Source organism: Vidua chalybeata, chromosome 3 (genome assembly GCF_026979565.1).
Source record: "Vidua chalybeata isolate OUT-0048 chromosome 3, bVidCha1 merged haplotype, whole genome shotgun sequence".
Classification (NCBI taxonomy): domain Eukaryota; kingdom Metazoa; phylum Chordata; class Aves; order Passeriformes; family Viduidae; genus Vidua; species Vidua chalybeata.
The window spans coordinates 21,901,876-21,929,748 of record NC_071532.1 but is presented as its reverse complement, the minus strand read 5'-3'; the positions used below and the strand labels follow the sequence as shown (position 1 = coordinate 21,929,748).

General features: G+C 42.8%; 1 protein-coding gene across 2 annotated transcripts; it reads left to right on the top strand.

The window, feature by feature from the left end:
* The first annotated feature begins 95 nt into the window (after positions 1-95).
* Positions 96-27,873, top strand: MIA3 (MIA SH3 domain ER export factor 3). 2 transcript variants are annotated; one of them, XM_053938541.1, is made up of 29 exons: positions 96-252; positions 946-1,079; positions 6,371-6,457; positions 8,034-10,968; positions 11,900-12,181; positions 13,835-13,896; positions 15,092-15,223; positions 16,467-16,488; positions 18,430-18,518; positions 18,674-18,751; positions 18,848-18,958; positions 19,793-19,864; positions 20,071-20,175; positions 20,955-21,077; positions 21,181-21,298; positions 22,087-22,142; positions 22,223-22,313; positions 22,422-22,560; positions 24,164-24,265; positions 24,366-24,426; positions 24,547-24,582; positions 24,674-24,741; positions 25,001-25,098; positions 25,215-25,346; positions 25,552-25,620; positions 25,763-25,839; positions 25,986-26,057; positions 26,679-26,844; positions 27,208-27,873. In XM_053938541.1, the coding sequence occupies exons 1-29, from the start codon at positions 96-98 to the stop codon at positions 27,450-27,452; spliced, it is 5,919 nt and encodes a 1,972-aa protein (XP_053794516.1). In that variant the 3' UTR covers positions 27,453-27,873. The 2 variants fall into 2 exon arrangements, with proteins under 2 accessions (XP_053794516.1, XP_053794517.1); XM_053938542.1 differs by lacking the exon at positions 25,986-26,057.

Sequence of the window (27,873 nt, the reverse complement as noted above, 5' to 3'; positions counted from 1 at the left end):
TCCCTCCCCCGCCACATCGCCCTCCCGCCGGCGCTGCTGACGTGTCTGCTCCCTCCTTCCCGGCCCGGCTCCCTCCCTCCCCGGCGCTCGCCGACATGGCCGCAGCCGCGCTGCCGGAGCCCCGGCTGCTGCTCGCCCTGCTGCTGCTGCTGCCGCCGCCGTCTCCGGGCCCGCGCTGCGCCGCCGCCGCCGCGCCCGACCTGGGCCGCCGCTTCGCCGAGCGCAAGCGCTGCGCCGACCTCGAGTGCAGCAGTGAGTGGGGGCGGCGGGCACGGCCCCGGCGAGGGAGTTGTGGGCGAAGATGCCGCCCGGAGGCTCTTCCCTAAGCCCCCTCCTTCCGCCGGCTCTGTCACGGAAATTGGGGAGAATCGAGGAAACGGGAACGCGACGCCCGCGCGCGCCGTCCCTCTCTGCTCGGCCAAGTTTTCAGATACCCGCAGCTCCGTGTTTGGTTTTCCCCCCACCCTCCATGCAGAGCTCTCTCGTGATAAACCCGCTCTCTGGGTATTCTCTGGGATAATTTCAGGACCAGTTTGCTGGGACACATATGTCATCTTTCTGATTTAACATTAAAAATTAGCGTCATAGCTCACCCCTGAAGTGTAGTTCTCCAGTGCTTTGTCAAACCCTTTTCTTGACTAGAATGCTTGCTTTACTTTTTTAGCTATAACTTAGCTTTTTTTTTTTTTTAGTTACAACTTGGCTTGGTTTTTTTGTGTTAATTATAGCTAAAAATTTCTTAGTTATACTTGCAATTTAGTTATATTTTATTAATTTATTAATTTCTTAGTTATACTTTCAATTTGCTTTCTTATCTCTTGACCCAATCTGGAAAATAGCAAAGCGGTGCATGCGAGGAGGTCTTGTTTACTGCCAGTTAGCAAAGACACTTTTCATGTAAATTATTTTTAAAGTCATACTCCTCTCTGTGTTTTCTTTGGACAGTGTTAATGTGCCGAGGCAAGGCCATGCGGGATTTTAAAGGTCCGGATTGTCGCTTTGTAAATTTTAAGAAGGGAGAAGCGGTGTATGTATATTATAAACTAATAGGAGAATCCACTGAGCTTTGGGCTGGAAGCGTAAGTACTGTAAAGCATTACTTCTGTTTGCTCTTCTTGGTAATCTGTTTTCATTCCTTTTGCCTTGTAAGAGAACGCTTGGTGTTTTGAACAAGGCTAAATAACACAGTGAATGCTGCTATGTCATGAGGCTGCTGGGAAGTGGGATGAGGTTTGATCAAACCTCACTGCTGTGAAAAATGGGCAGCACTAATGTGTCTAAAAACTGCTAGAAAACTACCTTTGTGTTGAAAACCTCTTATTGCAGCACTGTCAGTGGTGGTGGCCACAGGACCACTTGGAAGCTAAGCCTCCCTTCCCATTTAGGGAGGCTTAAGCCTGTGCTTGTTTTCCCATGACATGGTCTCATCCTGCACTCGGTAATCCTGCTAAAGATCACTGCATGTGCATGTTTTAATTGTGCTTCTCATCCTAATATTCATCTGCCTTCTTCCCCTTTTCAGCTAAGCTGCATGCAGAGTTGGAGGAAAAATAAGCAATAAGACTAGAAAGTAGTAAGGTAAATTTGATTTCTAAAAGGTCTGTCTCTCTCAGCTGTGCTGTACCAGCTTGCAGAGTAGTGGCCTTCTCTGAGTCAGCGTCCTTGGACAATCTGAGAGGCTTCTGCTAATGGGGAAGGACCATCTCCATACTTGCAATTGTTTCGTAGAAAGCTCCTCTCGACTTTTGAAAGCACCTTATTTGCCTGGCAGAGGCAGAACTGAGATACCATGGAGGAAGAGCAATTTTTGTGGGCTTCCCTTGAAAATGTTGGCAATCCAGAGGTTGCTTAGACCTAGTCCCTGTTGCTTCCTCCTCATGTTTCCCCTACATCCTTTTTAGTGTCCAAATTGTTTACTTCAGCCTCCTTTCTTACTCTGGTTTTCTACAAAGGATAAACAATTTTGACAGTGGTCTAGGGTGCTTGAAACCACACCTGGGTGTTGACTGTGGGACCAGTGGTTTAGTGAAAATCAGGATGTATCACTTTCTGTAACCATTTCAGGCTGGGCATGGACAGACAAGCTCTCAGTAGGAGCTGAATCCAATTAGAACGATACAGAAGTGAATAGAAAAACTGCAGCACGTGGTTAAAGAAGAGTTAATAATTCTATCATGCTGGTAATTCCCTTCTGACATGTACTGTACCATAAATAATCTGGGTAATTAGTTGGTACAGGTTTCCAGGGCTGCCAGTTCTCGAGATGCAGAGTAGCAGCGTGGGGCCAATTTTGCATCTTCTAACAAGGTATAATGTAGGCTGCAAGATCAGACAGCAGGTTAAGGTAATTGCTGAGTTAATATTCAGTTTAATTATTCACTGATAGGCAGCTCATGCAACAGTTAGGTGTGTCTCCAAGTTGAAAGGATGTTTGCTTTGAGATTAAAGTAAAAGCTGCAGTTGGCAGGTTGGAAAGAATTGCCAAGCTCCATTTTATTTTATATTTATATGACATTTTATTTGTTGTCATTTTTCAACTGTGTTACACGATTTTCAGTGCTCCTTTTAGGGCACTGCTGCCTGATTCCTTTTTGTTGATGGCTATAACCTTTATTTCTTTTATCCTTCTTGGATTGACTGCTGCTGCATTAATCATAACACTGCAACAACCAGCATGGAAGCACTGCAGTGGGGTCAGAGGTGCCTGCCTTTGCATTTTGAGTAGGGTACAGGCACGGCTGCTCCGGTCCCTGACTCACAGATAGCACTGGGGTCTCTCCTGTATAGTGACTTCCTGTGTCAGATTTGGCTGGGCAGCCTGATTTCCCATGCCAGGTTTGGCTGGGCAGCTTGATTTATGCAGGCCAGCCGTGCCTGCTGTGTGAAGTCTTGGAGCCAGGGGGAAGCTGCTACTTGCTAATTAAAACCAGGCTACCCAGTGAGGTCTGCCATCAAAAGAATTCCAATGGAAGGCATGCTACCTTCTGCCATGGCCCTTTTGGAATCTTATTGCGTGACTTCATGTGGGCTTTGTGTGCATTATTTGATCCCATCCATGTACCCTACTGCCTTTTTCCATTCCCAAAAGTTTTGTGGTTTTTTTTTTTTTTTTTTGTGGAGAGGATTTATTAGGGCAGAATAGAGGCTATGAAAGGGCTAACTGGAGTTCTGATTGTCAGGTGTGAGCAGAGGTCAGGGGAATGTGTGTATGAGAAGCTTCAATTAATGCAGCCTGGGGCTTATTTCAAACAAATTATAAATACAGATTCTAATTCCAAAATCAATTTGAAGGAGCCATGAGAAACACAATAGTATTTCTGACCTGAAGGAAGATGATCTGATAAGAAAAGGAGCCTTTCACCAAGGCTGAAAAATCTATAGCAGTTGAGACTAGGCTTTATTTGCCTTTGCTTTTCTAATTCACTCCACCCTTTTCAAGCCATTGTTGATTTTTTTTTTTTCCCTGTGCCAGCAAACGTTGTATTTTGACAAAATAACTCCTTTATTTTGTGATGCCAGTCTTGAATACGAAATTACTTACAGAGCACACACTATGTTCACTGGGTATTTTGCATGTGAAAAAATTCTGTAAGCCAGCTGTAATATATATTCTGTACATTATATGGCCTGTAGTTTTTGGGCAGAGCTCTCTAAACCTCAATAGTAAAGCAAAGCCAAATGCTTGGAAAATACTCTATGACCCTTATTTAACAGTCATTTTATGTTATGAATTTCATTAATAAATCAGTTGAAGGAAAAGGCTTGATTTTTTTCCCCCAAAGCCAAAAGATAGAGCATATCAGGTGCTCTTGTTGTCCTCTGCACAGTGTCCTGCTGTGAATCAGTCTCCTCTTCAGCATCAATCTTGTGTTGCTTACACCATCAGGTTGTTGTATAGACTCCTGTGCATTTTTCCTGCACTCTGCCCTCATTTTAGCAGAGTCCAAAACTCCAGAATTACTTCAGGTCATTCCAAGTAAAACCTGCCGCTTTTTCACAAAACAGTTTGTGAAAGGCACTTTAAGATTGTTATTTTATCTTATGGCAAAGGGATGAACTTAATACCTTTAATTCAAGGTTGAGAAAACCATTTCTGGCCTCCTCATATTACAAGAAATGGACTTGACTGCAGATTGTGGCTTCTTTGTGTTGTTGTTTTTTGTTTTGTTTTTATTTGTTTGTTTTCAACCCTTGTACATAGGTTAGTAGAAAAGAAGACAGAGTGGATAAAATCAAGTAAAACAGGAAGACAGTATTTCTGGAGGACCCAGAGGGTCAGGGCAATACCGTCTTTTCTTAACACTGCTGATAATCAGCAGGTGCAAACCAGCTCTTCTTTGCCCTGTGTTCTGAAGTTTTAGTTACCTGTGATGCCTGTGCTTTAGGGATGTGGGCTTTAAGATTAAAAAGATTTGATCATCCCCAGCTGTCTGTTTTCTGATAGATGATGTGAGGGTGTAGTTTCTTGGTCAGTGACTCTGCAGTACCTGCCTATGACACGTGGGCATCAGGTGGGCCAGATGCTGTACGCACAGCCGCGTGTTTTGTCCATGCACAACTTTTTAGCTGGGACGAGAGTGGATACTTCTCCCTTATACACTTGGCATGGATAGTGCCTTTCCTCTGTCATGTCTATAGAGAATGAATGTTTCCTTTATTTGCACAATGAGGCATTTTTTCCCCTTACAAGAGACAACTTGTAAGGAGAGAAGCAGATGAAATTTTGGGCAGGCAGATCCCATATGGCTTATAAACCACAAAAGTGGCAAACTGGGTCACTGCAGAGGACTTGTATGGTCAGCAGCTTGGATTGCAATAAAGGAGTTTCAAATTGTGATGCCTGATTATAGTGGTTGTCACAGAGATTAGTCTGTAAGGAGGTTTTGAAGCTCTAACTTTTGTTTTCAGAAAGATCCTTAAAAACTGGAGTTCAAGTTTAGAGAGAGAAATAAGCCAATTTACAATTAAACTCTAGTGTACTATGCAAAGACAAGCTTTTGATATGACTTGTCTAAATGAATTTCCCATTCCCGTTGGTAATTCCCAATAATAAACATGCATACATGATCTGTTTTCAGTAAGAGAGCAGTATGTGTTTACAAAAGGTGGGGAGGGAACAGTTTGGGGTTTCTTGATACATATGAAACTAACTTCAGAGATATCAACTATGGAAGGTAAGATCTGAATGAGAAATAGTTTAAAAAGGAAGTCCTGTAATGTATCAGTGCTTACTTTGCTTGCATATCAAAACAAATACCTCCAAAATTATTAGTACATGTTATTTACTAGATAGTAATTTCTTCTTTGTTTTTTTTATACTAATCTAGAAAGCTTCAAGCAAGGTTAGCCTGTTTGTGCTATCAGTGTAACAATATATTTGTGTATCCCTAATATCCCATACCCAGTTTCTTTTTTAGTTTGAACTTTAGCTGAGTGTTCTCCCCACACAAACTCTTCAAGAAAATTGGCAATTGTTATCTTTCTCCTGTCACAAATGATTGAGGAAATTACCAACTTTATTTTTTTTCCCCAGATATTTTGCTTGTCTAGGAACTTTGTACCTTTCTAGGTGTTTCCACCAGACTCTAATTACCTCAATTATCTAATCAGTGTAGTGATTGCATGCTACTAATATTGGCTTCTTGGCAGCTGTTGTCAGAACTCTCAAGTGTGAGCATTACTCTGTGTAGATCATATCTGGTGAGTGATAAGAGAGATTATTGTCTTCCACTGTTTGCCTTGCCTTAGCACATAGAAAATCACTATTCTGTGACTGATTTTTGCTTGTGTCAGGCACTGAAGAGAAACAATGCATTCGCAGAGGAAGGGGGTATATTTTCCACACAGGTTTTTAAATTATTCATTCTGCATTTTAAAATGATGCAATTTTGCATTTCCCTACAATCTGCTTTAATTTTTTTCCATACGTTACAAGGTGAGTGTATTTTGGGCTATAATATTGTGTATGGATGTAAATCTTATTAGTCAAGGATCCTCTTCTGCTTGCTGCTTGAGAAAATCCTTGAGGTGTGTGTGGTGCCTCTGGTGCCTCCACAATAGCAGCTAAAGCCAGAAGGCATGGGCTTTATTCCTAACTCTCCTAATAATTTGTTATAAGTCAGACTTTAAAACGTGAACAGTAAAACTTAAACCAGCCTCACAAGGCTATTGTGAAATGTAAAACCTCAGTGAAAACTCTGGTGTAAACAAAGCATAATTGGTCTTCTTTTACTCACTGTCTTAAACTTCATTTAGAATAATTGAGAGTCAGTTCAACATAGTTGCTACTGGTGTTGCTACTGGTGCAATTTTTGAGATAGTCATATCATTTCTAAACCTTCTTTACTGTTTTTTGTTTGTGTTTTCGCAGGTTGGAAGTGATTTTGGATATTTTCCAAAGGATTTACTTGAAATAAATCATAACTATTCCAATGAGGAGCTAGAATTACCAACAGATGTAAGTCTTACTTGTTCTTCAGTTGGGGTTTTACTGTTTCTTACCTTGGCATTCAGTAAAATTCCCAAGGAAGAAATTGGGAATACTAGTGATTTTTAGTGACTTTTTTGTTAGTATGCAGGCTACATACTTGCAGAGGTGCACATGCATTTACAGGGGTAGAATGTTTGTGCAGCTCTGTATGTGGATGGGTGTGAAAGCATCAGCCCAAAATGTGGGCATTGACCTTTCTTTTCTTAAATGATATGGTTTTCTTCTAAAGAAATCTGTTTGGATTGACCTCTATATGTCCTGCTAGCTGGCTTGTGCATAGGCCTTCTGGTGTGTAATCAAAATGGCTTCATTTCCCAAACTTTCCAAGTTTAAAGTACTGTCAGAAACAAACAAAACTGGGTACACTCAGCCCTTTGATTCTAGAATTGGTCCTGCAGCCCTTTCACACATGACTGGCTTTCATGCACTAATAGCAGCAACTCCAGAGTTGTGTCAGTAAAGCCTTTTTGAGGCCGTAGCTTTAGGCATGCTTGCAGCACAGAAAGCCGAGCGAATCCTGGGCTGCATCCAAGGCAGTGTGGCCAGCAGGGCAAGGGAGGGGGTTCTGTTCCTCTGCTCTGCCCTGGTGAGACCCCACCTGCAGTGCTGCATCCAGCTCTAGGATCCCAGTACAGGAAGGACATGGACTCTTGGAATGAGTCCAGAGGAGGACTCCAAGGTGATTCGAAGGATGGAGCACCTTTCCTACAAGGAAAGGCTGAGAGAAGTGAGATTGTTTAGCCTGGAAAAGAGAAGGCTCCAGAGAGACCTAATTGCAGCCTTCCAGTACCTGAAGGGAGCTTACAAGAAAGATGTATGAGCATGTAGTGACAGGACAAGGGGGAATGGCTTCAAACTGAAAAGACAGCAGGTTTAGATTAGATATCAGGAAGAAATTTTTTGGAGGTACTGAAAGAAGTTGCCCAGAGAAGCTGTGGATGCCCCATCCCCAGAAGTGTTCAAGGGCAGGATGGATGGGGCTCTGAGCAACCGGCTCTAGTGGAAGGTGTCCCTGCCCATGGCAGGGGGTTGGACCTTGATGACCTTTAAACTCCTTTCAACCCAAGGCCATTCTATGGTTCTATGAAATTGTGTCTTGCACTGCTTCTATTTATTTTTCAGAAACTGCATGACAGGGAGCTCCTGCTTGGAGGACTTGGTCCTTTAAGGGGACACCATTTAACAGAGGTCATGACACACAAGCTTAGCAACATTTGTTTTCTTCTGTTCATTGGCATTCAGCAATAGACTTGTTCTTTGTTCAGTACATATGGTGATGAATGCAGCATAATACTGTCACCTCCATTGCTGCCTTACACTTTGTTCCTGCAAAACCTCTTTATTTAGGTTTTTTTTGAGTCCTTGGGCAAAACCTCCACTGATTTCAGAAAGAGTTTCGCTTAAGGACTCAAGGGGTCAATTCTATGTGATTAACATAATTTACTTTGCTGCTGCATCTCTCTTTAAGTAGGCAAATGCTTTTTGTTTCATCACTGCTATAAAGAAAATAATATTTTTGACTGCATGTTGTTTTTCATTTCAGGAAACAGACTTTGTTTGCTTTGATGGAGGAAGGGATGACTTTGATAATTATAATGTGGATGAACTTCTGAAGTCATTGCAAGAGACAATAGCAAATGAAGGGGAAACTGAATCGAGTGTTCCAGGGACAAAACCAGCGGAAGGAATTGAGAAAGATAAGGAGGCTGAACAGACTGATAGAGGAAAGTCCCTTGGTGCTTTGGAGACAGACAATCTTGAGCGAAGCGCTGAAGAAGAAAAGGAAAACCTTGTCTTGACAGACAAAGTTGACAATTCTCTTACAGAAGGAACTGAAAATACTGGGGGAGACTCCAGTGTCAATAGTCACAAAGAAAACTCTCAGGGAGATCAAATTACACATGAACACTTGAAAGGAATGCTACATGGAAAATTAAAAGGGCTAGAAAGTGAAAATACCAAAAACACTAGTATTCCTCAGGGTGAAATCAGCCAACTTGACCAAGAGAATGAAGTCAATGCCTATACACTTTTAAACAGAGAGCTCTCTGTGAACTTAAAAACAAAATTTGGCTCAACTGCTGATGCTGTTGTATCAGATGATGAAGTGACTCGCCTTGTTACATCACTGGAAGATGATTTAAATGAAGATTTGAGCATTAATCCTCACAATGAAGAGGAGGAACCAGAGTTTGCAGATCAGTCTGCAGAAATCCCCTTGCTGTCTTTTATGGCAGAGGATGAAATTACATCCCCTGTGGATTTAGAAGATGATGGAAACTATGATGTGGAGTCACAAAATCATGAACCTGATGAAGATGCAAAAGGTGCTACAAAGCTAAATAACCAAAGAGACAATGGGGAAGAACATGATTCAGATGCATTAATTCTTAAGGATGCTTTCAGTAAGAGCAGGAAGTTGGGTGACAGTGTAAGTGTAGACAGGTCTGAATCTAAACAAACAGAAGAGAAACAGGAGGAGGTGGTGCTAATTAGTAAAAGAGAAGCACCAGCAACAACTGAGCCTGAGGATCTCTCCAAAGAAACCCTTGGAAAGGAACCTGTGGGTACAGATGATCTGGGTTCAAAAGAAAAAGCCAACAAAACTGAACAGTTGGAAGAGCAGCTCACTGATGGAACAGAGTCACATTCTGCAGCACTGAAAGATACAGCTGTGCCTGATCCTCATGCTTTGCTTAGTCCAGGCAGTGCTCTGGAGTCCAAATCATTTCTTAAAAACAAGGAAGATACTTCAGAACCATCTGATGATGATATCAACAGAAATCCTGAAAAAAATCCACTTGCTCCAATAGAGAAAAGTGAGGAACAGTTTGAGGACAAAACTTTGGAGGAGTCCTTGGAAAGTGATTTAAAGCACAAAAGACCATGGGAAAAAACAATGGAGAAGAGAGAAGCTGAGAACAAGCCTCCAGCTGATGTTCCAGCCAAACCAGTGAAAAACGTAAAAAATGCATCTCAAGGTGACCTAGGAGATACTGACCTCTTGAGACAGAAAGTGGAGCATGGAATGCCTGCTGTGGAGAAAGAACTACTCAAACATGAAGAAGATTTAAAACAAGCAGGGAAAATTGATCATGAAAATAAAAATCCTGCCTCTTCTAACAAAGAACTGGAAATAAAAAAGAGAAACCTGGAAGATACCCCTCCAGGGGAAGGAGACCCAAGCTATAGTGGAGCTGTTGAGCAACCTAGGCCATGGGAAAATGAGACTGAGTATTCAGAGGCAGATGTGAATGAAAAACTTTCAAGAAGTCCTGGCAAGATGCCAGTGTTTAAAGAAAGCACTGAGAAAAGTTCCCCTGAAGAAAAATCAAAAAGCACCACGCAGAACACTAATACAGATAATCTTACTTGGCAAGGAACTGCTCATCCTGAGGATGCAGGATCAGACAGAAATCTTGTCCAAAATTTGGCTAAAGAAACAACACAAAGAGCAGAATTGCAATCTGAAGAGTCAGATGCTGAAGATGACCCTGACCTCAAACAAGCCGATGATGAGCTACTGGAAGATGAGAATGCAGCAAGTGCAAAGCTGTCACAAGCAAGGGCTGCAAATGCCCAGGATAATACACTAGGTGAAAATACAAATCCTGAATTAGAAGAACTAAGTGAAGCTGTTTCAGGAGCCCCAAATCCTACTTACAAAACTGGAGAGGAAACAAAGTCATTCCCTAAGGAGGATAAAACAATTAGCATGCAAAACGCAAGTGAAACTGAGAACAAAGAAGTTGATGTATCATTGAGAAAAGATGCTAAATTGGATGAGATGCAACATGTCACGGAAGCTGATGAGGAGTCTTCTGAACCTGAGGACCCATCAACTGTGGAAGAACATAATTTCCTTCCTCACACAAAAGACAGCAATGACTTTGACCAGAGGAAAGATCATCTCCCAGAGGGCATTTCACAGAAAGACTCAAATAAGGTGCAAAATTTAGACCAAACAAGAAATGACCACCAGGAATACGCACATGTCCCCAGCCCTGCAGACAGCTCAGAAGCCACCAGTGACATGGTAACAGACTTCAGTGAGTCTGTGAAGCGGCTCCCAATAATGAGAGAGTTCCTGGATGAAAAGCGTGTGACGCGCCTACAGAAGTACCTCGGACTCCAACACGTGGTTAGGGTTGAAGCCATGTTCCATGACATGAAGGTGGAGATGGAGCTTGCTCGGAAGGCAAGCCAAAATAATGAAGATATGGAGAAAGCTCTGGATGAGATACTGGAGTTTTCAGAATCAAGCATTATGGATGTTGTAGGAAAAGTTCTGGATTCCAGGGTGGCAGAAAATAAGGAGGAGGTGGTGAAGGAGATGGATTTGTATGATGAGGAGAGTGCACTGATGGATGATATTCAAGAGTTAATATATTCATTAAGAAGTAAATATTCATCTGCTGGTGAGAGTGTCCCACTTGCTTCTCCTCCAGAACAGGAAGATGACCAGCTGTACACTCAAGGTAGGATGTTAAACCAGTTAATAAATAGATGAAATGGAAGTAAAACGCTGTCTCAAGCAACGCTAACACAGAGAAGCTTTAAGAAGAGGATGAGTGAGTAGAATTGAAAGAGGTCTTGTGCAATAACCTGGGATTTTGCTTATTTTTAATGCATGTGTTTAACATTGTGATGAGAGTGGCTCAGGGACAAATCCTAAGAGAAGATACTGAGTTCAGCACACCTGTTGTTATGGACCAAGTTCTGTGTAAGATAAGTGAGAGCCATGCATGGATATGGTCGTAAGGACCCACTCAGGACAAGTCTGTACGTCCTTAAGAAAAAGGGATTCACATATGCTAATCTGCAGAATTTTCTGGAGGGTTGTTTTTTTTTTTTCCTGAACTAATTATCACCTGATTATGAGAGCTCTGGTGATTAATGCAAAGTCCAGGTACTAAATCCAGGCACCTAAAGTCTCAGATGTCCTTATAATCATATTTTTGCCCACGTTCATAAAAGAGTGCGTAAGTAGCTATACCAAACAAACACATCTTTTGATTGGGCAAGAACCAGAGGTAGAGTCTTTTGCAAACTTGCTGGGTTTTCAATTAGTGTGCAAGATGTTAAGATACACTTTTAGCCAAGCTCCTCTTACAGTAGTACATGTTAAGTATGTGATTTCTGATAAGGTCACAAATGATGCAAATATTTCACCTTGCAGTATTTCACTGCAAGGTCAGTGGTTGATATCTTGCATGAATTTCATACAGACATTTAATTAGATGTTACTGAAAGTTGATTAAGAATATACTGGAAGCAATACACAAGCTGAAATATTTAAAAAGTGTCAAGAAAGCTTTGTTACCTGCAGCATTTCACTGAAGGCAGCTGTGAGTAAGTAATAATACACATTAGTTCAGTGCTTAATTCATATCTCCTTGTCTGTCACAGATGGTGCAAAAGAGGCTGAATATGACAGTGTTACCACCAGAAACCCAAATACCATTGACAAGGGCAATGAGGAATTTCAGCAGCTCATTGAAGATAAGAGGCCAGAGCAGCCTATTGAGGAGGAGAGGGCTGCTAATGTTCTACCTGAGTATGAAGAGGCCAACTTCTCAGATAATGGAGAAGCTGAAGAAGGGTATGATAGTGAAAGAGGATCATTCCTGGAAGATACTTCCTTTGGGTCAGTTGATTCAGGAGACAGTGCCAGTGAACACATTACTGAAGGTAACCATTTGGAAGTGGCTTATTTTGTTCTTTTTCTCTTGGAGACGTGCATGGTTTAATGTATTTTTAGGCAAATAGCAGGAGTTTTCACTGATACTTTCATTTTATGTTGCTGTAATCCTTATGGCTTCCCCTGATTGGTGACAGTCCCTCTAGTGGCAGTACTGTATTACTAATTTAGCACAGCAGTTTTTCTACTATGGTTTTGCAATGTAGGAAGAAGGAAGGTGCTCTTGTGAGTGTCAGAGTTAGAGCTCTGTGGACTGTGTCTCAAGATGACTGGCTTGTGGACTGTGTGTCAGGATGGTAGTGGAGAAAGAGCAGAAATCTCTGGAAGCACACCATCAGCCCAGGTTTCTGCCTCTTTGCAGGGATTGACAGACTAAAGGTCACTTTCTATAGACGGGACTGCCCATAGGATCATGTGCCCTCTCTTCTTGCTCTTTTTTAGCCCATGTCTCTGGGCCATATTACTTTCCAGGAAAGGTGGTGTGTAGCTTCACCCTCAGGCAGCTCAATAATTTCTCTGTGTGTTGGAGTAGGAGAAATGTTTGGCTCCCTCTAGCTGAGGCCTTATCCCCCTGGAGCTAGAGTTCTGTCTCATCGTTATGCCAAGGAGGGATCCTGTTACTGTCATCTTTCCTGGCTCTGTTTTGGCATGAAACAATCTTTGACTGTGTTCTCAGTGTTACTCTCAGCTTTGCTGTTCTGCCTTCACTTCTGATTATGCTTAATGATTCACTCTCCACTGAGCATTTAGGAAAAATCCAGGCACATCTTCTTTAGCTTTTGTACATTGCTGAGGTGCTGTACCATTTCCAGGGCCAAGTGCTTTTGAGCAGTTTCTAAGATTTGAAGAAAAGTCTAGGTTGAATGGCAAGAAAAGGAAGGAATTTTAAATGGCTAGTGGATAACTTGCTGGTTAAGCAGTCAGATGTTCATCTGTATTTTAGACCATCTTCCATTTTTTCCTTAAATGTGGTTAAATGCTGCTTGGCAGGAATTCTTAGGAGTGCTGGTAGAAGTGTTGGGAAGTAAACAAGGCGGACGATGGTAGAATGGCTGGTCACAGCTGCTGTTCTGCGGTGTGACAACAGGCTGGGCAGGTGGCTGTGGAATCTGCTGGCCTGGACATGTGGCAGCAGCAGGAGCAAGAGGAGAGGGCAGTATTCAGGCCAGGGTAGAGCTGGAGATTGTTTAAAGCTTTTGCCGTACTTATGGAGTGCTGACAGAGATCAGGAGTGTTTGACATGGTGTCATTCTTGGGCGTGTCCTGTGCAGGGCCAGGAGTTTGACTTGACAGTCCCTGTGGGTCCCTTCCAACTCAGAATATTCTGTGGTTCTGTGAATACTGCTGGGAACTAATCGGAAGGATTCGCGGTTAGTACTTGAAGAGTGTTGCTGCTCTGATTCACGGCTGGAGGAGTTGGGTGTGCTCTGTCTGAGGCAGGCTCGGCACCGTGCCACCGCACAGCCGCGTCCCGTCCTGCGGCACCCCTCCTAACGCCGCCTGTGGAATATCAGCGCACTTCCCAAGGCCTTGCTGCCTCTTTCCCCAGTGCCCCGGTGCACCGGGGCCGTCCTCCAGCGCGGTGGCCGAGGCGGCTCCCGTGTGGCGCCGTGCGGTGACGCCGCTCCCCTCTCGCCCCGCAGGTGCCGGTGCGGGCGCCGCCTGGCGGGGGCCCCTGAGCGAGGCGCGGGAGCTGCTGCGGCGGGTGAGTGGCGGCGGCGCGCGCCGCGTGACGCGGGCGGGGGCGGGGAGGCCGCGAGGGGCGGCGCGCGGCGGGCGGGCCCTGAGGGAGGGAAGGAGGGAGGCAGACAGGGAGGGAAGGAAGGAGGGAGGGCTGACGTGTGCCTGGCGCTCCCGGGCCGCCATGGATCCCGCGGGCAGCAGCGGGTGGCCGGTGGAGGAGCCCTCGGGGCGGCGGAGGCTGTTGCAGGTGAGGGCAGGGAAACGGCGGCGGGCGGACGGGCGGGCCGGCCGTGAGGAGCGGCGGAGGGGTTTCCGCGGCCCGACCCGGGCGGTGACACACCTCCCCCGAGCGAGGCTGGTCCCTGAGGGGGACACCCCGGCGTACCCCGCCGTGAGGGCGGCTGGCGTTCCGCGCCCCCGGCCCGTAATGTGGGGCAATCCCGCGGGAGCGGAGGCGGCCGCTGGCGTCAGGGATCGCTGCCGGCCTGCCCGGATGGCGGGGAGAGCTCGCTCCCCGGCCGGGCTCTGCAGGGGCAGGTGTGCGCCTTCCTTTCTGTCCCCCCTTCTGCCGGCTGTGGAGAGGGTAGGGAGAGAGAGAAAGTAGGAGGAAATGAAGGGAGAAGGCAGCTGCTCCCGTGTGGGCTCGCACAGTTTGTTCCCTGAGCGCCATGCCGTGTCACTATCAGCCCCTTAACCTGTACCAAGCATTCGCACCTTACCCAGGTGCTTTCTGACCTCCAGGTAGAGGAGGAGACTCATGGCATATGACCCTCTGACAGCAGAGGGGGAGCAGCTGGGAGAAGATCTGAGCCATGTGCTCTGGACTGGTACAGACATCCAGATGTAAAACTGGTTTTGGGTTGGGTTTTTTTTTTTTTTCCTATAGTTTTCCATCCTTATAGCTTTATTTGGAAACAGGTCAAATGACTACCAGTGCTGTGTAACACAAATTGTGCACATCAGTGTGTACTCATTTTGGTATCAGACTGCCACTGTCAGGTGTCCTTCTGGTACTCCGGAGTTTTGCACTGAAATATGAGCACCAGGCTGCTCTGTGGTTTTCTTCATTTTCGGTTTTCAGTTTGCAGAAAAATTGCAAGAAACCTCCAGATGGTTCTCTGGTTTTATGGGGGAATAAAGGCACCTGTCAGACTGCTTGTTTTACCCCAGTATTTAATGCAAACACACTCATAGCTGTCACTGCTGTCGGTTTGCAGTTGGTCGCCACGCTGCCTGAGGAAATGCGTCCTGGGCCTGATTTCCATGGACTTCCATGGGAGCCTGTTATTATAACTGCCTTAGTGGGAATTGTCACACTTGCTGTATTTTTCTGGAGAACCTGCCTTTCAGTGAGTATACTTCATGCTTGCAAGCCTGCTGATGTTTCACTAACTGAATGGTCCTTTGTATGGTTAAACTGTTTCAGCATTACTGGAGTCAAAGCAATATGTAGTCTTTTGTGTTTTTACTTTTTCGGTTTAGAGCATTAATGGGAACTAAATGTTGGGCTGAATAGCTAAAGTAAGTTGCAGTGCTAAGAAGCATTTTCTATAAGCTGCTAATTGAAGATTGCTTTGTAAGAGGTAATTTCAAAAGCAACATAGAGGAGTTTGATATAAATAAAGGAGGCTGAGGAAAGGGTCAGCATATCTTTGAAATGAGAAGCCTTCCATGTGCTTGAACCTGTTGCTGGCTATATCCAAAACAAACAGTTTTTTTCCGTACTTCATGTTGTCCAGCTGCTTGCAGGTACTGCATTTAGAAGCCTAAAAACATTATATTAATTCTCATTGGAGAGCCTCTTCCATTTGTCCTCATTCCTACATGGATAATTTTCTGTACAAAAAAAAGTCTTATCACCAGTTCTCAACTATAGCAGTGCTTTTCCTTGGGAACTGAGAGGTGAGAATCAAATAGGCAAATTTTTTTTAGAGCTGTCCAGTTTTGTCACGATATGTTCTAGTAATTTGTGGAATACTTCATATTTGCCTGACAAAAATAAACGAAAACTACGTCTTTTCTGTTAGAATATTGATAGTTTTTTTCCCTTGCTTAGTTTTGGTGTGGAGTACACTGGGTCAGTTTCAAATGCAAAAAACAGAGTTAATAGAACAGCATAAAAAAGCTTCTGAAAGTGGACTTTTATGGTGTTAATTTTGAAACAAGCACCTGTCACCTTAACTTAGTGCTTTAGAGGGCACACAACTAGGGTACAAGGGATTTTTTTTTGTGTTTGCAAGATTTGTTTGTTTGTTTGTTTGTTTGCAAGTTTGTGGCTGTGGTTTGATACAAAATGGCTTCATTTTCTGTGCAAATTAGCTGTGGGCAGTTACCGGTGTCCCTTTAATGAATGAGTAAACAGAAGTTTACTAAGGGTCTTGGGCAGGGCTTTAGCCTGGGAGCTTTTATTAGAAAACAGCTTAAGCTCATTTGTAGTGTTACTCAACACTCCTTGGCAGTGATAGATGCGTTTTCCATATGCCGCTGTAACCTGCATGGAAGTAGTCACTTTTTTCACAGGGAATATTAATAACATTTTTCACTTATCACTTTTTATGGCTAATATTTTTGTTTGTTTGTTCTCTTCTGTAGGTAAAGAGTAGAATATATCAAGGTAAGTTTCTCTCTGCTTTTCAGCGTAGTTGATGCTTAGGCATTAGTTCTGAATATTTATGTTTCAGAGGACCAAGTATCCATCTTCACTCCCTTTCAAGGAGAATGCTCAGTCCAAGGTTACAGTGTAAGCTTGGCCAGTAGATGATACTTAGTTGAATCTGAAGGTTTAAATGTTGCCTTTGATAATGCTTTGATCAGGAGAAACAATGCAGCTTGCACCTGTAAAATAAAAGGCAGGGAAAAGCTCCACTTTGCTTAAAATAAATGTGAACCACTGGTTCATGGGCAGAGTTTGTTTTGGTTTTCTGACCAGCAGTGGGTCTGCCTTTGCTTGCTGTTTCTCTCAGAAAGCAGGAGCTAGTTCCTTTTGTTTTTTGGATTGGGGGGAGCCTGAAACTGGTTGTTGTGCAGTTGTAAAGAGACACTCTTAAATGTAGATATAAATATGCAAGCATTCCTGTGGCCAGCACATCCCTTTTTACATGAGTTTTTCTCTGGCTTCAGGTTTATAAAATTAAAGTGTACTGAATGGAAAAAAAATTCGAAGTAGGGTGATTGCATTTTTTATTCAATTATGAATTCCAGCAAATATGGAAGAATTGTCTTCATAGGAACTCTGTCTCTTCCTCCCTCACTTTTTACTTACCAGTCATTCATTTCTAGTTTCACTGTGGCTATACTGCAGTTTCCTTCTACACAGTTAACGCAGAATTAATGAGCTGGAAAAAGCCCATCTTAGATCTATGAGGTGATTTCTGCAGTGCAGGAAGAATATTGGTATTGGTGGTGCAGAAATTACTTAGCAACCTTCCCTAAAAAATTGAGGAACGTGGATTTAATTCCACCACCCAAATACTCTTCCCTTTGATGCTGGATAGAAACTACTGAAGATCAGAACAAATAAATATTCTTCAAGCATGATACAGGCCACATTGTTATTAAAATCTTTATCCAAAATGGAGGAACAGTGACAAAAATGCTTTAAAACATAGATTACATTTGGAGTCCCAAGGATAAAAATCTGTTATCCTCTCTTAATGACAGTAGTAAAATTGGGAGGCCAAGCTAATGCAGGGATTGCTGCTTCCCTTAAACTGCTGAGAGCTATCTTGAACCTTGGCAGCCACTTGCTGTCTCTCTTTTCCCAGAGTGGGAAAGGCCTGGAATTCACTGTCCCAGGAGTCCTTGTGTGGGAGGAAAAGGAGAAGTGGGATCCCACTCTGTGGGATGCAGTTGGAACAACCAGTGCTCCTTGTGCTGTGGAGTTTGCTGTGAGGCAAATAGTGCTTGGGGCAGTCAGATCCAGACCAAGGTGGCTTAGGACTTGAAAAATAACAACAATTGGGTGGTTTTTAAATAACTTGCAATAAAATAATTGAAGTATGTTAATGATTTTCACTGAATCCTAAGGGTTGGTTGGTGGCTTATTTAGAGTGAGAAGCAAATGCATGCCTGAAGGCTGCTGTTTGGTCACAGCCCTTTTGAGGCCTAAGCAGAGCAGCTTAGGTGCTGTCTCCCAGCTGACTGTCTCTGTTGCCAGTAGATCTTTCAAAGCTTTCATCCTATTACCTTTGCTGATGAAACATTCATCTTGAATAGAGCAGAAAGGTGGTTGTTAGGGAAGGTGTGGCATCTCCCTGAGTGTCCTCGCTGTCACCTCAGGTGTGTGTAGCCAGCACCTCACTCTGCTCTGGGTTCTGGGAGCAGCTTCTGTGAAGCGAATGCAGGACCTTTGTGTCAGCTTTACTGTCTTGTTTTCAAACCTTACCTCAGGTGAAAGCTGGAGATGCAGAAAGGGCTGACTGCCAAGGAATTAACACTCTCCTGATTTATGCTTTAGTTATTACCTGAAAACATTCCTTGAAGTGATAGTAATGATAGCTGATTTTTCCCCCAGTATATGAAGTACAGTTACTGTAAGTTTTCTTTTTCTTCCTAGTGACTGAAAAACAACTTGCTGAAAAGATTAAAAACCTTCTGCAAGAAAAAACAGAAATCTTAGAAAAGTTGTCAGAATATGATCAAAAGGTATTGCTCTAAGTTGTCCTTTGTTTCTTAATTTTCTGTTATTGCTTTAATTACACAGTCAATGCAACATCTAATATATTTTTATTTTCTATTTGTACTGCATATTATGTTGTTATATAATTTCCTCAGTTCTGTGTGGTTGTTTCTGTGTTTAGATAAAGGAAGCAAAGGAATCTGTGAAAGTGACCCAAGAACAAAAAGACATTCTCTCAGATGAAACTGCGGGGCTTAAGGTAAAAGAAAGTTAACTCTCTCTGTACTGAAAGCAGCAATACAAATAAAAATAATTTGCTTTAGGTTGGTCTTTTACACCATTTTTTTTTTTTAAGGACACTGTCAAAGAATTGGAAGAAGCAAATCAGCAGCTAGATAACAAAGTGAAAAATCTGCACACCATGCTTGAAACAGAGAGAAAAAAGAATGAGAAGAAACAGAAAAAGGTTAGAACAATTACATTTGTGTCTTACATTGTCATTAGCTTGATGTGCCCTAAAAGCTGGTCATGACCTGATGGGTTAGATAGAAGTAGAACAAACAAGGTGAGCCACCTCAAGAAGAGAGATTAAACGAAATTTTAGGTTTATCCCAAGATCAAAGGATTAATCTATTGATGTATTTTGTTTGGGGTTTGTTTTTTTTTTGGGGTTTTATGGTGTTTGTTTTTTTTGGTTTTTTTTTTTTTTTTTTAAGATCTTGATGGACTTGTGTGGTTATGTGCTTTCACACACAAACAGCTGCATTCAAATCATGGGCTACTCTAATACTTCCTAGCTGGAGCCAGGAAGTTCCTTGGCAATATAAATTGAAGGCTTCACGTTGGGAAGAGACATTTTCTTGTACTCAGAGCAGCATTTAGTTCTACTGTATGTGTGAGCTGCCCCTCTTTCTTGTTGTCCAGAGATACTTGTTTTCTCTTTCTTCTTTCTAAAGCCTGATTTTCATCAACAAGCTCTTTGGCCTTGTTTTGGTCAAAGGTTGCTGCTAATGATAGCAGTTCCTCTCTTGTGGACTGCACAGGTGTACAGGGAACTTCCTGGCCACAGACAGGTGGAGTCAGGGGTAGAAGATTATTCAAATGTTGCTGACTGTTTCTATTCCTTACCTTGTTGATAAGGTAGTGCAACTATGTTGCTGCCAGCAAATTGATGCTTGAAATGGAAGTTAGTTCATGTTTTGACTTTGCTTTTATGCTTCCAGAAGACACAGGTTAAATAATTACTCAGGCTGAGGTTTGTGCCAGGATAACACTAAGTCACTGCTCATCTTTTTCTTAGCTCTCTGAAACCCAGAAGTCCTTGGAGAAGCTTCAGGAAACTATCACTATGCATTCTGCAGAGCTTTCAGAGGTAAAGAATTATTTACACACCCTCAACAGTCACAAGTTTTTGTACCAGGAAAATTCTTATCTATGGAAAAGAAAATGCTGGCTTGGCAGGTTGCAGGTTGTTTGTGCATATATACCTTTTTCTTTTTCATTTAACCAGTTTTTTTGTAGCTGTTGCTCCACTATAGTTTGACTTTGTCTTCTTGCTCCATTTTGTTTCCTTTGTAGGTGCAGATAGCCCTTAATGAAGCTAAACTGAGTGAAGAAAAGGTGAAATCTGAGCTTCTTCATGTGCAGGAAGAGAATGCTAGACTGAAAAAGAGCAAGGAGCAGGTAAGTTATGCCCAGGCCAGGCAACCTTGTCTTTCAAACAAAATATCTGGCCTTTATTCCTAGTTTTTTTGAGTGTAGCTTCAGCATGTCTCTGTTTTCTTAACATGGCAGAATTCCACGTTTTCTATTACCAAGTTCAAATGCTTTGTGCCTGCTTGCACAGGCTGTTTGTGCAGCTGAGCCACATCTCTGGTATGAAGGCTTTGCCAGTTCCCCTGATGCAGCTTTTGTCAGCAAAGTGACAGGAAGTCTGTGCTGAGGTGGTAGTCAAGGCATGATGGAGAGATTGCCAGTGGGATCAGGGCTCAAGGAGGTAATGGTGAAGAATTGCTAGAAAGTATTTCAGAAAGCAAAGATAATGGGGAAGAGTTTTAGCCCTGGAATGTCAGGCCATTTTTACAACAATTGTAAATATCTGTTTTCTTTCTTCATATGTGAAGTATGTGGCTTTTTAAGGAATGTGTTTTGATTACTTCTGGACTGCAATTAATTTCCTCATATTTTGAGGTGTGTGAGCAGTTTGATGTTGGGATGTTAGCTGAGTAAATGTCAAATTTGTAAAGTCACCTAATAATAAACTGCAGAAAGATTCCCAGCATCCAGTTCTGCCAGTGGAACAGCAATGAGCCTGATAACTGAAGTTTACCCTTTATCTGTGATAAAGGGTAAAACCATGGTGATCAGTTATCACCAGAGCTGGTAGTAAAATAGGCTTTAATTACATACACCATGCACTAAAAATATAGCAAGTAATCATCTTGCCTTGGTGCTTCATACAGCTGCTAAAAGAAGCTGAAGGTTGGAGTGAGAGGCATTCTGAGCTCCATGAGCAGATTCAACTGTATCAGAAATCTCAGAAGGACATAGAAGAGACCCTTGCCTACAAAGAAAATGAAATTGAAGTAGGTTCTCTGTAACCAGCTTGCTTTCAATATTATGCATCATAAAATACTCTGTCATACTTCACAAAACGCAGGGCAGTTGAACCTTTGATTTCTTTACTAGGTTTTAACCAATTGCATTATGCAGCTGAAGCAGCTGGACATGGATTCAGAGGCCAGGAAGGATGACAGAGGGCATGAATGGAGCCCAGAAGATGATCTGGCCAATGGAGAGTTGCCAGGTATGGTTATCCCACCTGAGGATCATGTGGTGCTCTGCTCATGGCATGTTAGAGAGGGAACAAGAGGAATCCATGCATATAGAGCTGCCAGGTTGAATCCTCAAACACAAAATATACCTAACTGAAGGGAGGAACTGGCTACAAGGTCAATAATTGCTTTTAGATTACCTTTTAGGTAATTCATGAGTGTAGTGACACAGTTGTAAAGACTGTGTATAAAGGTTAGTAATTAAGAGCATTCCTAAACCTGAGAGTCTTGGCTTTGTTGTTCTGGTACATTTATTTTTGATATGAATTTTTAATGAGCTTTCTGTTTTCCTTTAGATAAATAACTAATTTAGGTAATCACATTTTTTAAACCTGAAAGCCCAAAATAGATGTTTTCAAAGCTATTCAGGCAGTTTGTCATTTGTGATGTTGCACATGTATTTGCTGCATCTCTGGCATCTCTGGTTTTGAAATCTTTTTTTGTTCCTTTTTTCTACTTAAAGTATATGTGGGCTGGAAATTCCCACTTCTTGATTTTTTGGGGTGGGTTGTTTTTTTTTTTTTTGTTTTGGTTTGGTTTTTTTTGTGGTTTTTTTTTTGTTTGTTTGTGTTTTTTGTTTTTGTTTTTTTTTTTTTTTTTTTTTTTTTTTTTTGGTTTTTTTTTTGTTTTTTTTTTGTTTTTTTTTTTTGACCATGTAAGGATGTTGGGATTAAAGTGTAGGGAGTGTTACCTTTATTAGTTGTCCACTACTTGATCATGATTAAAAAGCAGGGAAAACAAAGATATTTTCCTCTTTTAGATATTGAGAGTGAGAAGATGAGGACTCAGATTAAGCAGATGATGGATGTCTCCAGGGTATGTTGCACAAGTATCTAATTAATGCAGTCACATTACTGCTATGCCTATGATCATAAACTCTCTGCTGCTTTTTTCAGGTCAAAACGATGTTATCCATAGTTGAAGAAGACAGAAATCTTCTGCAATCCAAACTGAATGATGAAGTAACAGCAAGACACGAGCTGGAAGGTAGGTTTAACAAAATAACTGCTTGGATGAAGTGGTGTTGGTGGCTTAAAAAGAAACAGAGCATGTAAGAGGCCATCATGGTTCTTACTGCAACTGCTTCTCCAACAGAGAAGATAAAAACGTTGGAACACGATTCCTCTTCGCTGCAGTCAGCCAAAACTCAACTGGAAAATGAATGCAAAACTCTTCAGCAGAAAGTGGAGATACTTGGTGAACTGTACCAGCAGAAGGAGATGGCACTCCAGAAGTAAGCCTTTCCTTACTCTGTCTCTTGTATCATGGGCACTGTCCAAATGCTTTTCGCTCAGAAGGATCAAAGAACTTGGAAGTTGTGGTTGGAATGAGTGCTGGCTACTCTTTCAATACAGCTGAAGCTGGTATCCTTTCTTTACTTTTGCTACCATTCCAGAGATTCTAAAAAGACTGTCACTGTGCACACACCATATTGCCTTCTACTTTTAAACTTCTGGAGAGGGTGGGTGGGTGGCTTGGTCTGCAAATTCTGTGGTTGCTCTGTTACATCATCCAGGAGTGTCAAGGAGAACATAGGGGCCATTAAGATTTCTTTCTGTTACTCTGACTTCTGTTCAGTGAGTCTAATTCTCATAGTGTAGAAACTTCAGTATTTCAGCCTCTGAGCTTCTTGCATTCTCAAAGGGCTAAATGAAGGCTGAATTGGTGATGGCAGCTGATAGGAATGAATTGCCATTGGTGAGGATCTGCTCTGTATGTCTTCATTCCTCATTAATTTATTTATTTACTGAAATGTCTGTAATACCATCTCAGTTTTGTGGGGAAAATTTGAGAATAGGATTCGGGGACATTCTCAGCTAAATTCTGTAGAAAAGCTGAAATTACGATGGAGAAGCAGTTGAAATTCGTATGGTTTAAGTGTGTTGGTTGGGGGAAGCACAGGGGTGGAAATGAGGCTGTAGTGAAACTGCCTGACCTTGTAACTTCCATGAATCCATGTGTAATAAACTTAGAATGGAGAGGTGGAGGGTAAACCACCCTTCAGGGAAAACTTCATCTTGACCTCTGTGAAGAATTTCTGTTCCTTCCAAAACATACAGGAGATGACACTGCCTGTTAGTGCTTCTTGATTAGAGTGAAGAACTTTGTGCAATTTTTTTTTCTGGAAAACTGCTTTGACTTTTAGCCAAGGAAATGGGCTATGTTGAATTGGCTATTAACAATAGTTAACTTGCTCTTAAATGTTTCTGGTTTTGTGGGATAGCTCCTGTAAGTTAGGAACACACTATAGATCTCTTAAATACTTCCAGAATAATATAAAAAAACTAAAAAAAAAAAAAAAAAAAGAACCATGAAGTTATAAAAAGACTGTGGAAATTGTTTGTGCAGTGAATTGGTATGGAGACTACTTGGAAAAAGCTTCCCACATGGTTAATAACTATTGAATGTGTTTGTCACCTGGGCCCTAAATTTGCCCCTTCTCACCACACATCCATTTCTTCATTTCCTGTGGTTGGTGGATTTCCTTGTTTGTACCTTTGTAAATCTGGATTGCAATCTGTGGCATTGCTAGGAAAACTACAGGATCTGAAGGGATGAACTGTCTGCAGTTGATAGATTCTGGCAGATCTTCAGAAGCTGACAAAACTTTGTAGTCAACTCTGTAATTTTAACGTTTTATACACAAAGGTATAAAGGTCTGCTGGTTTCAAGAGACAGGATTTCTGTCTCTCTAAAAAATCTCTTTTTTGTGTCTGAGACCTCACATACTATTGTAGATTTTGATATTGCTGTCATTGGCAGGGGAATACCTTGATTTTGAGTTATAATAGCTGTAGAATGCTGGACTATATGGTGCATTTTTTTTCCCTATGCAGAAAACTAACCCAGGAGGAGTATGAGCGTCAGGAGAAGGAGCAGAAATTGTGTGCTGCAGATGAAAAAGCCGTGCTAGCCATCGAGGAAGTGAAAGTTTACAAGTAACATGAATTTCTGAAGATTCTGATTTTCCTTTTATTTCATCTACTGAGAAAAATTTATTCAAATGTCTCTCCTTCCCCTCTTTTTCCTTTTGTACAGGCAAAGGATCCAAGATATGGAAGAAGAATTGCAAAAAACAGAGCGATCTTACAAAAACCAGGTAAACTTCTTGCTTGCTGGTTATTGTGTCATCTTTTTCTGCATCATTCCAGTGCTCTGTGGTGAGTTATTGGAAATACTGGTAGTTGGATAAAAACTAAATGGCTTCTTTCCTTCTCAGATTGCTGCTCATGAGAAAAAGGCACATGACAACTGGGTAAGAATGTTCATCCTTTTCTGATGCCAGCAATTTGTATTTGATGTCACATTGGTGCTATTAATGCAGTTGATGAAATTTTCCCTACCAGCTCATTGCCCGCTCAGCAGAGAGAGCTCTGGCTGAAGAGAAAAGAGAAGCAGCCAATCTGAGACAGAAGTAAGTACAGAACAGACCCTCTCTATTGCTCTTTGAACATGCTGGGAGTTGCCTGGGGGAGAAGAAGCTCAGAATGTGCAGTGCATTTTTAAGTTACTAATTTTAACTACTGTTAAAGTGTTTTGATGGTTAAAGTAACATTTCTTAGTGAAAACTCTAACATTTTGCAATGCAGTTTGCCTTGTTACATTATAATAGATACAACTCATATGTGATGTTTGAATAATAATAATAAGAGACCTTTATTTTCCAAAATCAGATTAATAGAGGTAAACCAAAAAATCATCATGCTTCAAAGACCAGTCATTGTAAAACCAACTCCAGGCAGACCTGACCGCCAGATCCCACCACGACGAGGTAAATGCTGCTGGTTCTCCCAAAGTCTTTGGTCTTGGAGTCAGTACATCATAAAAACATAGGCCTGTGCTAAATTGTAGAAAAGTAAATCAAGTAGTTTTATTTCTTTGGCACAGGGCCCTTAAGTAGAGATGGCTCTTCTGGCCCATCACCTGTGAGTGGAGGAAATCCATCCCCCACACAGATGATTGACGTCCCTGCCCGGCCCCTCTCTGCTCCTCGAAGGGAAGGTGTGAGGGGTGAATTTGGTAAGCAGTGAAACTACCCTTTTTTGACAACTCCCTCTTAGGCTACCAACCCAGGAACACTAAGGTCAGATATTGGTTCTAGGAATGTTTATATTGATGCCTCCTTTATTAATACACTAACGAGTGATTGGTAGTAGGTTTTTATTAATAGAAATAGCTCAGGCTTGTGTTATTTAGGGTCTCTGGGGTTCTTGTTTCCCTTAAGGTACAATGGTGGATGGCCCCCCTGCCTCACGAAGGCCTCCAGAGCTACCTGGAAGGATGTCAGTTCCTGGTAAGTTGTGTGGTCTGCAACCAACTGTAACTTACTTGTTACTCTTTCCCTTCAAAAAGGCAATTTCAAACCCACCTTCCCTACTCTAGGCATGGTAGGACACTTATTCCTACCTACTTATTCCTTATGGCTCTCTTTTTAGATATTGGGCCTGCTGTGGCATCCCTGATCAGCAGTGAGCCAAGAACCTCCTCCCCTTCCACAGCAATTGATGGAGTGGTGAGTTGAGAACACCCCAGCCTTCAGGAAGCCTTTTTAATACATGGTTCACTGTACTTCCTCCTGCTTCTTTAACTGTATCATGTTCTGTCTTGTCTGTATCCTGTCACTATCCATATTTGCTGTTCAAAAAAAAAACCCAAAAGCAACCCTCTCCCAAAGAGTCTGAAGCCCCCAGTGTGACTACAGATTCACCTTCCTCCATGGAACCAGCTGCAGTGAGTATTCCAAGGCTGGACATGGTGATGCTGCTTTGGTGGAGAGGAGTAACAGGCTTGGTGTTCTGAACTGCTGAATAACAACTGCTCTGTGGAACTAACCAAGGGCTGGTTCCTCTGTCTCAAAGGGCTTCTCTAATGATGAGCAGTTGCTCTTTGGTTTTTGTGGGGTTGAGGCAAGAAGATGTTTCTTGTTAAGGACTGTGGGCAAACACTTTGGAGTGACTACAACAATAATCCTAAGTAGCTGACTTACTTGTGGTGTTTAAGCATAATTCCATGTATAATTCAAAGTTCCAGGTCCTTTACCAAAGGGGTGTCCACCATGGACACCTCAACAGAGCTTGAACTTTTCTTTACTACAGCTTCATCTAAACAAACTTGTCTCTCTAAACCACTCACTCCTGGCTAGTGCCAGCAGTGTTCTGGGAGAAGGGATGATGATGGTGCAGTAGCTGTCTCTGTTTTCTGCGTGGTTAATGTGGTTTGGAGTGTGTTTGGGTCATTTTTCTTTCTTTCCCCTCGTACCTGTTTGCCTCTGGGTGAGTGGTCAGGTTGTTCAGCAGTGTCAGTGCTTGTCTGCTGCAGTAACTCACTGAAGTGTAACCTCATCTTGCCTAGGGTAACGCTGGTGCCAAAGGCCCCTCTCCTTTCCCTGGGACACCTCTGATGAGCTCCCCAGTGATGGGGCCTCCGCTGCTGCCACCCATTCGCTATGGACCGCCAGGACCGCCACCTCCTCCTCTGCGGGGGCACTTCGGGCCTCGGCCTCTCCCTGGGCCCCCAGGTACGGCTGCAGGGCCCTGTGCTGACACTTCACTTCCTGGAGCCTAACTGCAGGACCCAGATCTGCTTTTCCTAAGCACACAGCTTCCTCACGCTTCATGGGGTTTAGCTGGCTCAGTAAGCTTGGACTGGGTGGGTTTTCTCAAGCCTCCTTAATGCCAAGGTATTTTTCCTTGTTTACTCTAAAATGGAAACTAATAGCCAAAAGTCCCTATAATAATTTATGGGCTTTGAAGTCCTGCATGTGACAGTGATCCACTCCAGAGCTGCTCCAGAAAATGACAAACTGAGGAACTAATCAGGAGCTTCTCTGTTTAGGTTAAAGCAGAATTTCATTTAACTCCATGATTTCCTTTCCTTCTAGGTTGTGGCCCTCCCTTGCCACCTCCAGCTGGAAGAGATTTCTTACCTAGTCCACGTTTGCCTCCTGGCCCACTCCCACCTCCCCCTGATTCCAGAGGCTACCCACGTGGGCATCCTCCCTTCCGCCCCCTCGGCCCTCCTGGCCCCAGGGATTATCCTCCAGGCCCTCGGCTACCCCCGCAGGCTTCCAGGGACTATGCTCCTCCTCCCAACAGAGACTTGCCTCCGCCGGCACCCAGGGACTGAGGGCAGCCGGCCCCAAGGACTACGCACATCCCCAGCGCAGGATCCCTGCCTCCAGCGCCTGGCCGGGCCCACAAACCCGGCTCCCGTGTGCACAACTCTAGGAAACGGCTCTTGGTTTGAAGACATTGGTCTCATTTCAGTATATCTCGGCTTTTGCAGGATTAATTTTTATCCAGTTGCTACAGACATCTTATGTGCATTTATGATCACAAACTCATCCATCCACTTGGGCTGCAAGAACCTTTCTGTGATGGACTTGAACCTACTCTAAAAGTGCAATAGGAAGGAAGTACCTGTGTGGAGAGTTTTAAGTCAATGTAGCCTTTGTAACCAGTTGGCGAATGAACTAATTTCGTTAAAAATGTAAATCAAATCATTTCCTGTGGAAATAATTTTTAAAGTAAAATGCTATCCAACCTGC

Excerpts from the sequence above, each read along its gene's own strand:
- MIA3 (XM_053938541.1), top strand. The coding sequence starts at position 96 with ATGGCCGCAGCCGCGCTGCCGGAGCCCCGGCTGCTGCTCGCCCTGCTG. Across the intron at positions 253-945 it reads CGCCGACCTCGAGTGCAGCA|TGTTAATGTGCCGAGGCAAG; the intron begins GTGAGTGGGGGC and ends TTCTTTGGACAG. Across the intron at positions 13,897-15,091 it reads CGCGGGAGCTGCTGCGGCGG|TTGGTCGCCACGCTGCCTGA; the intron begins GTGAGTGGCGGC and ends GTCGGTTTGCAG.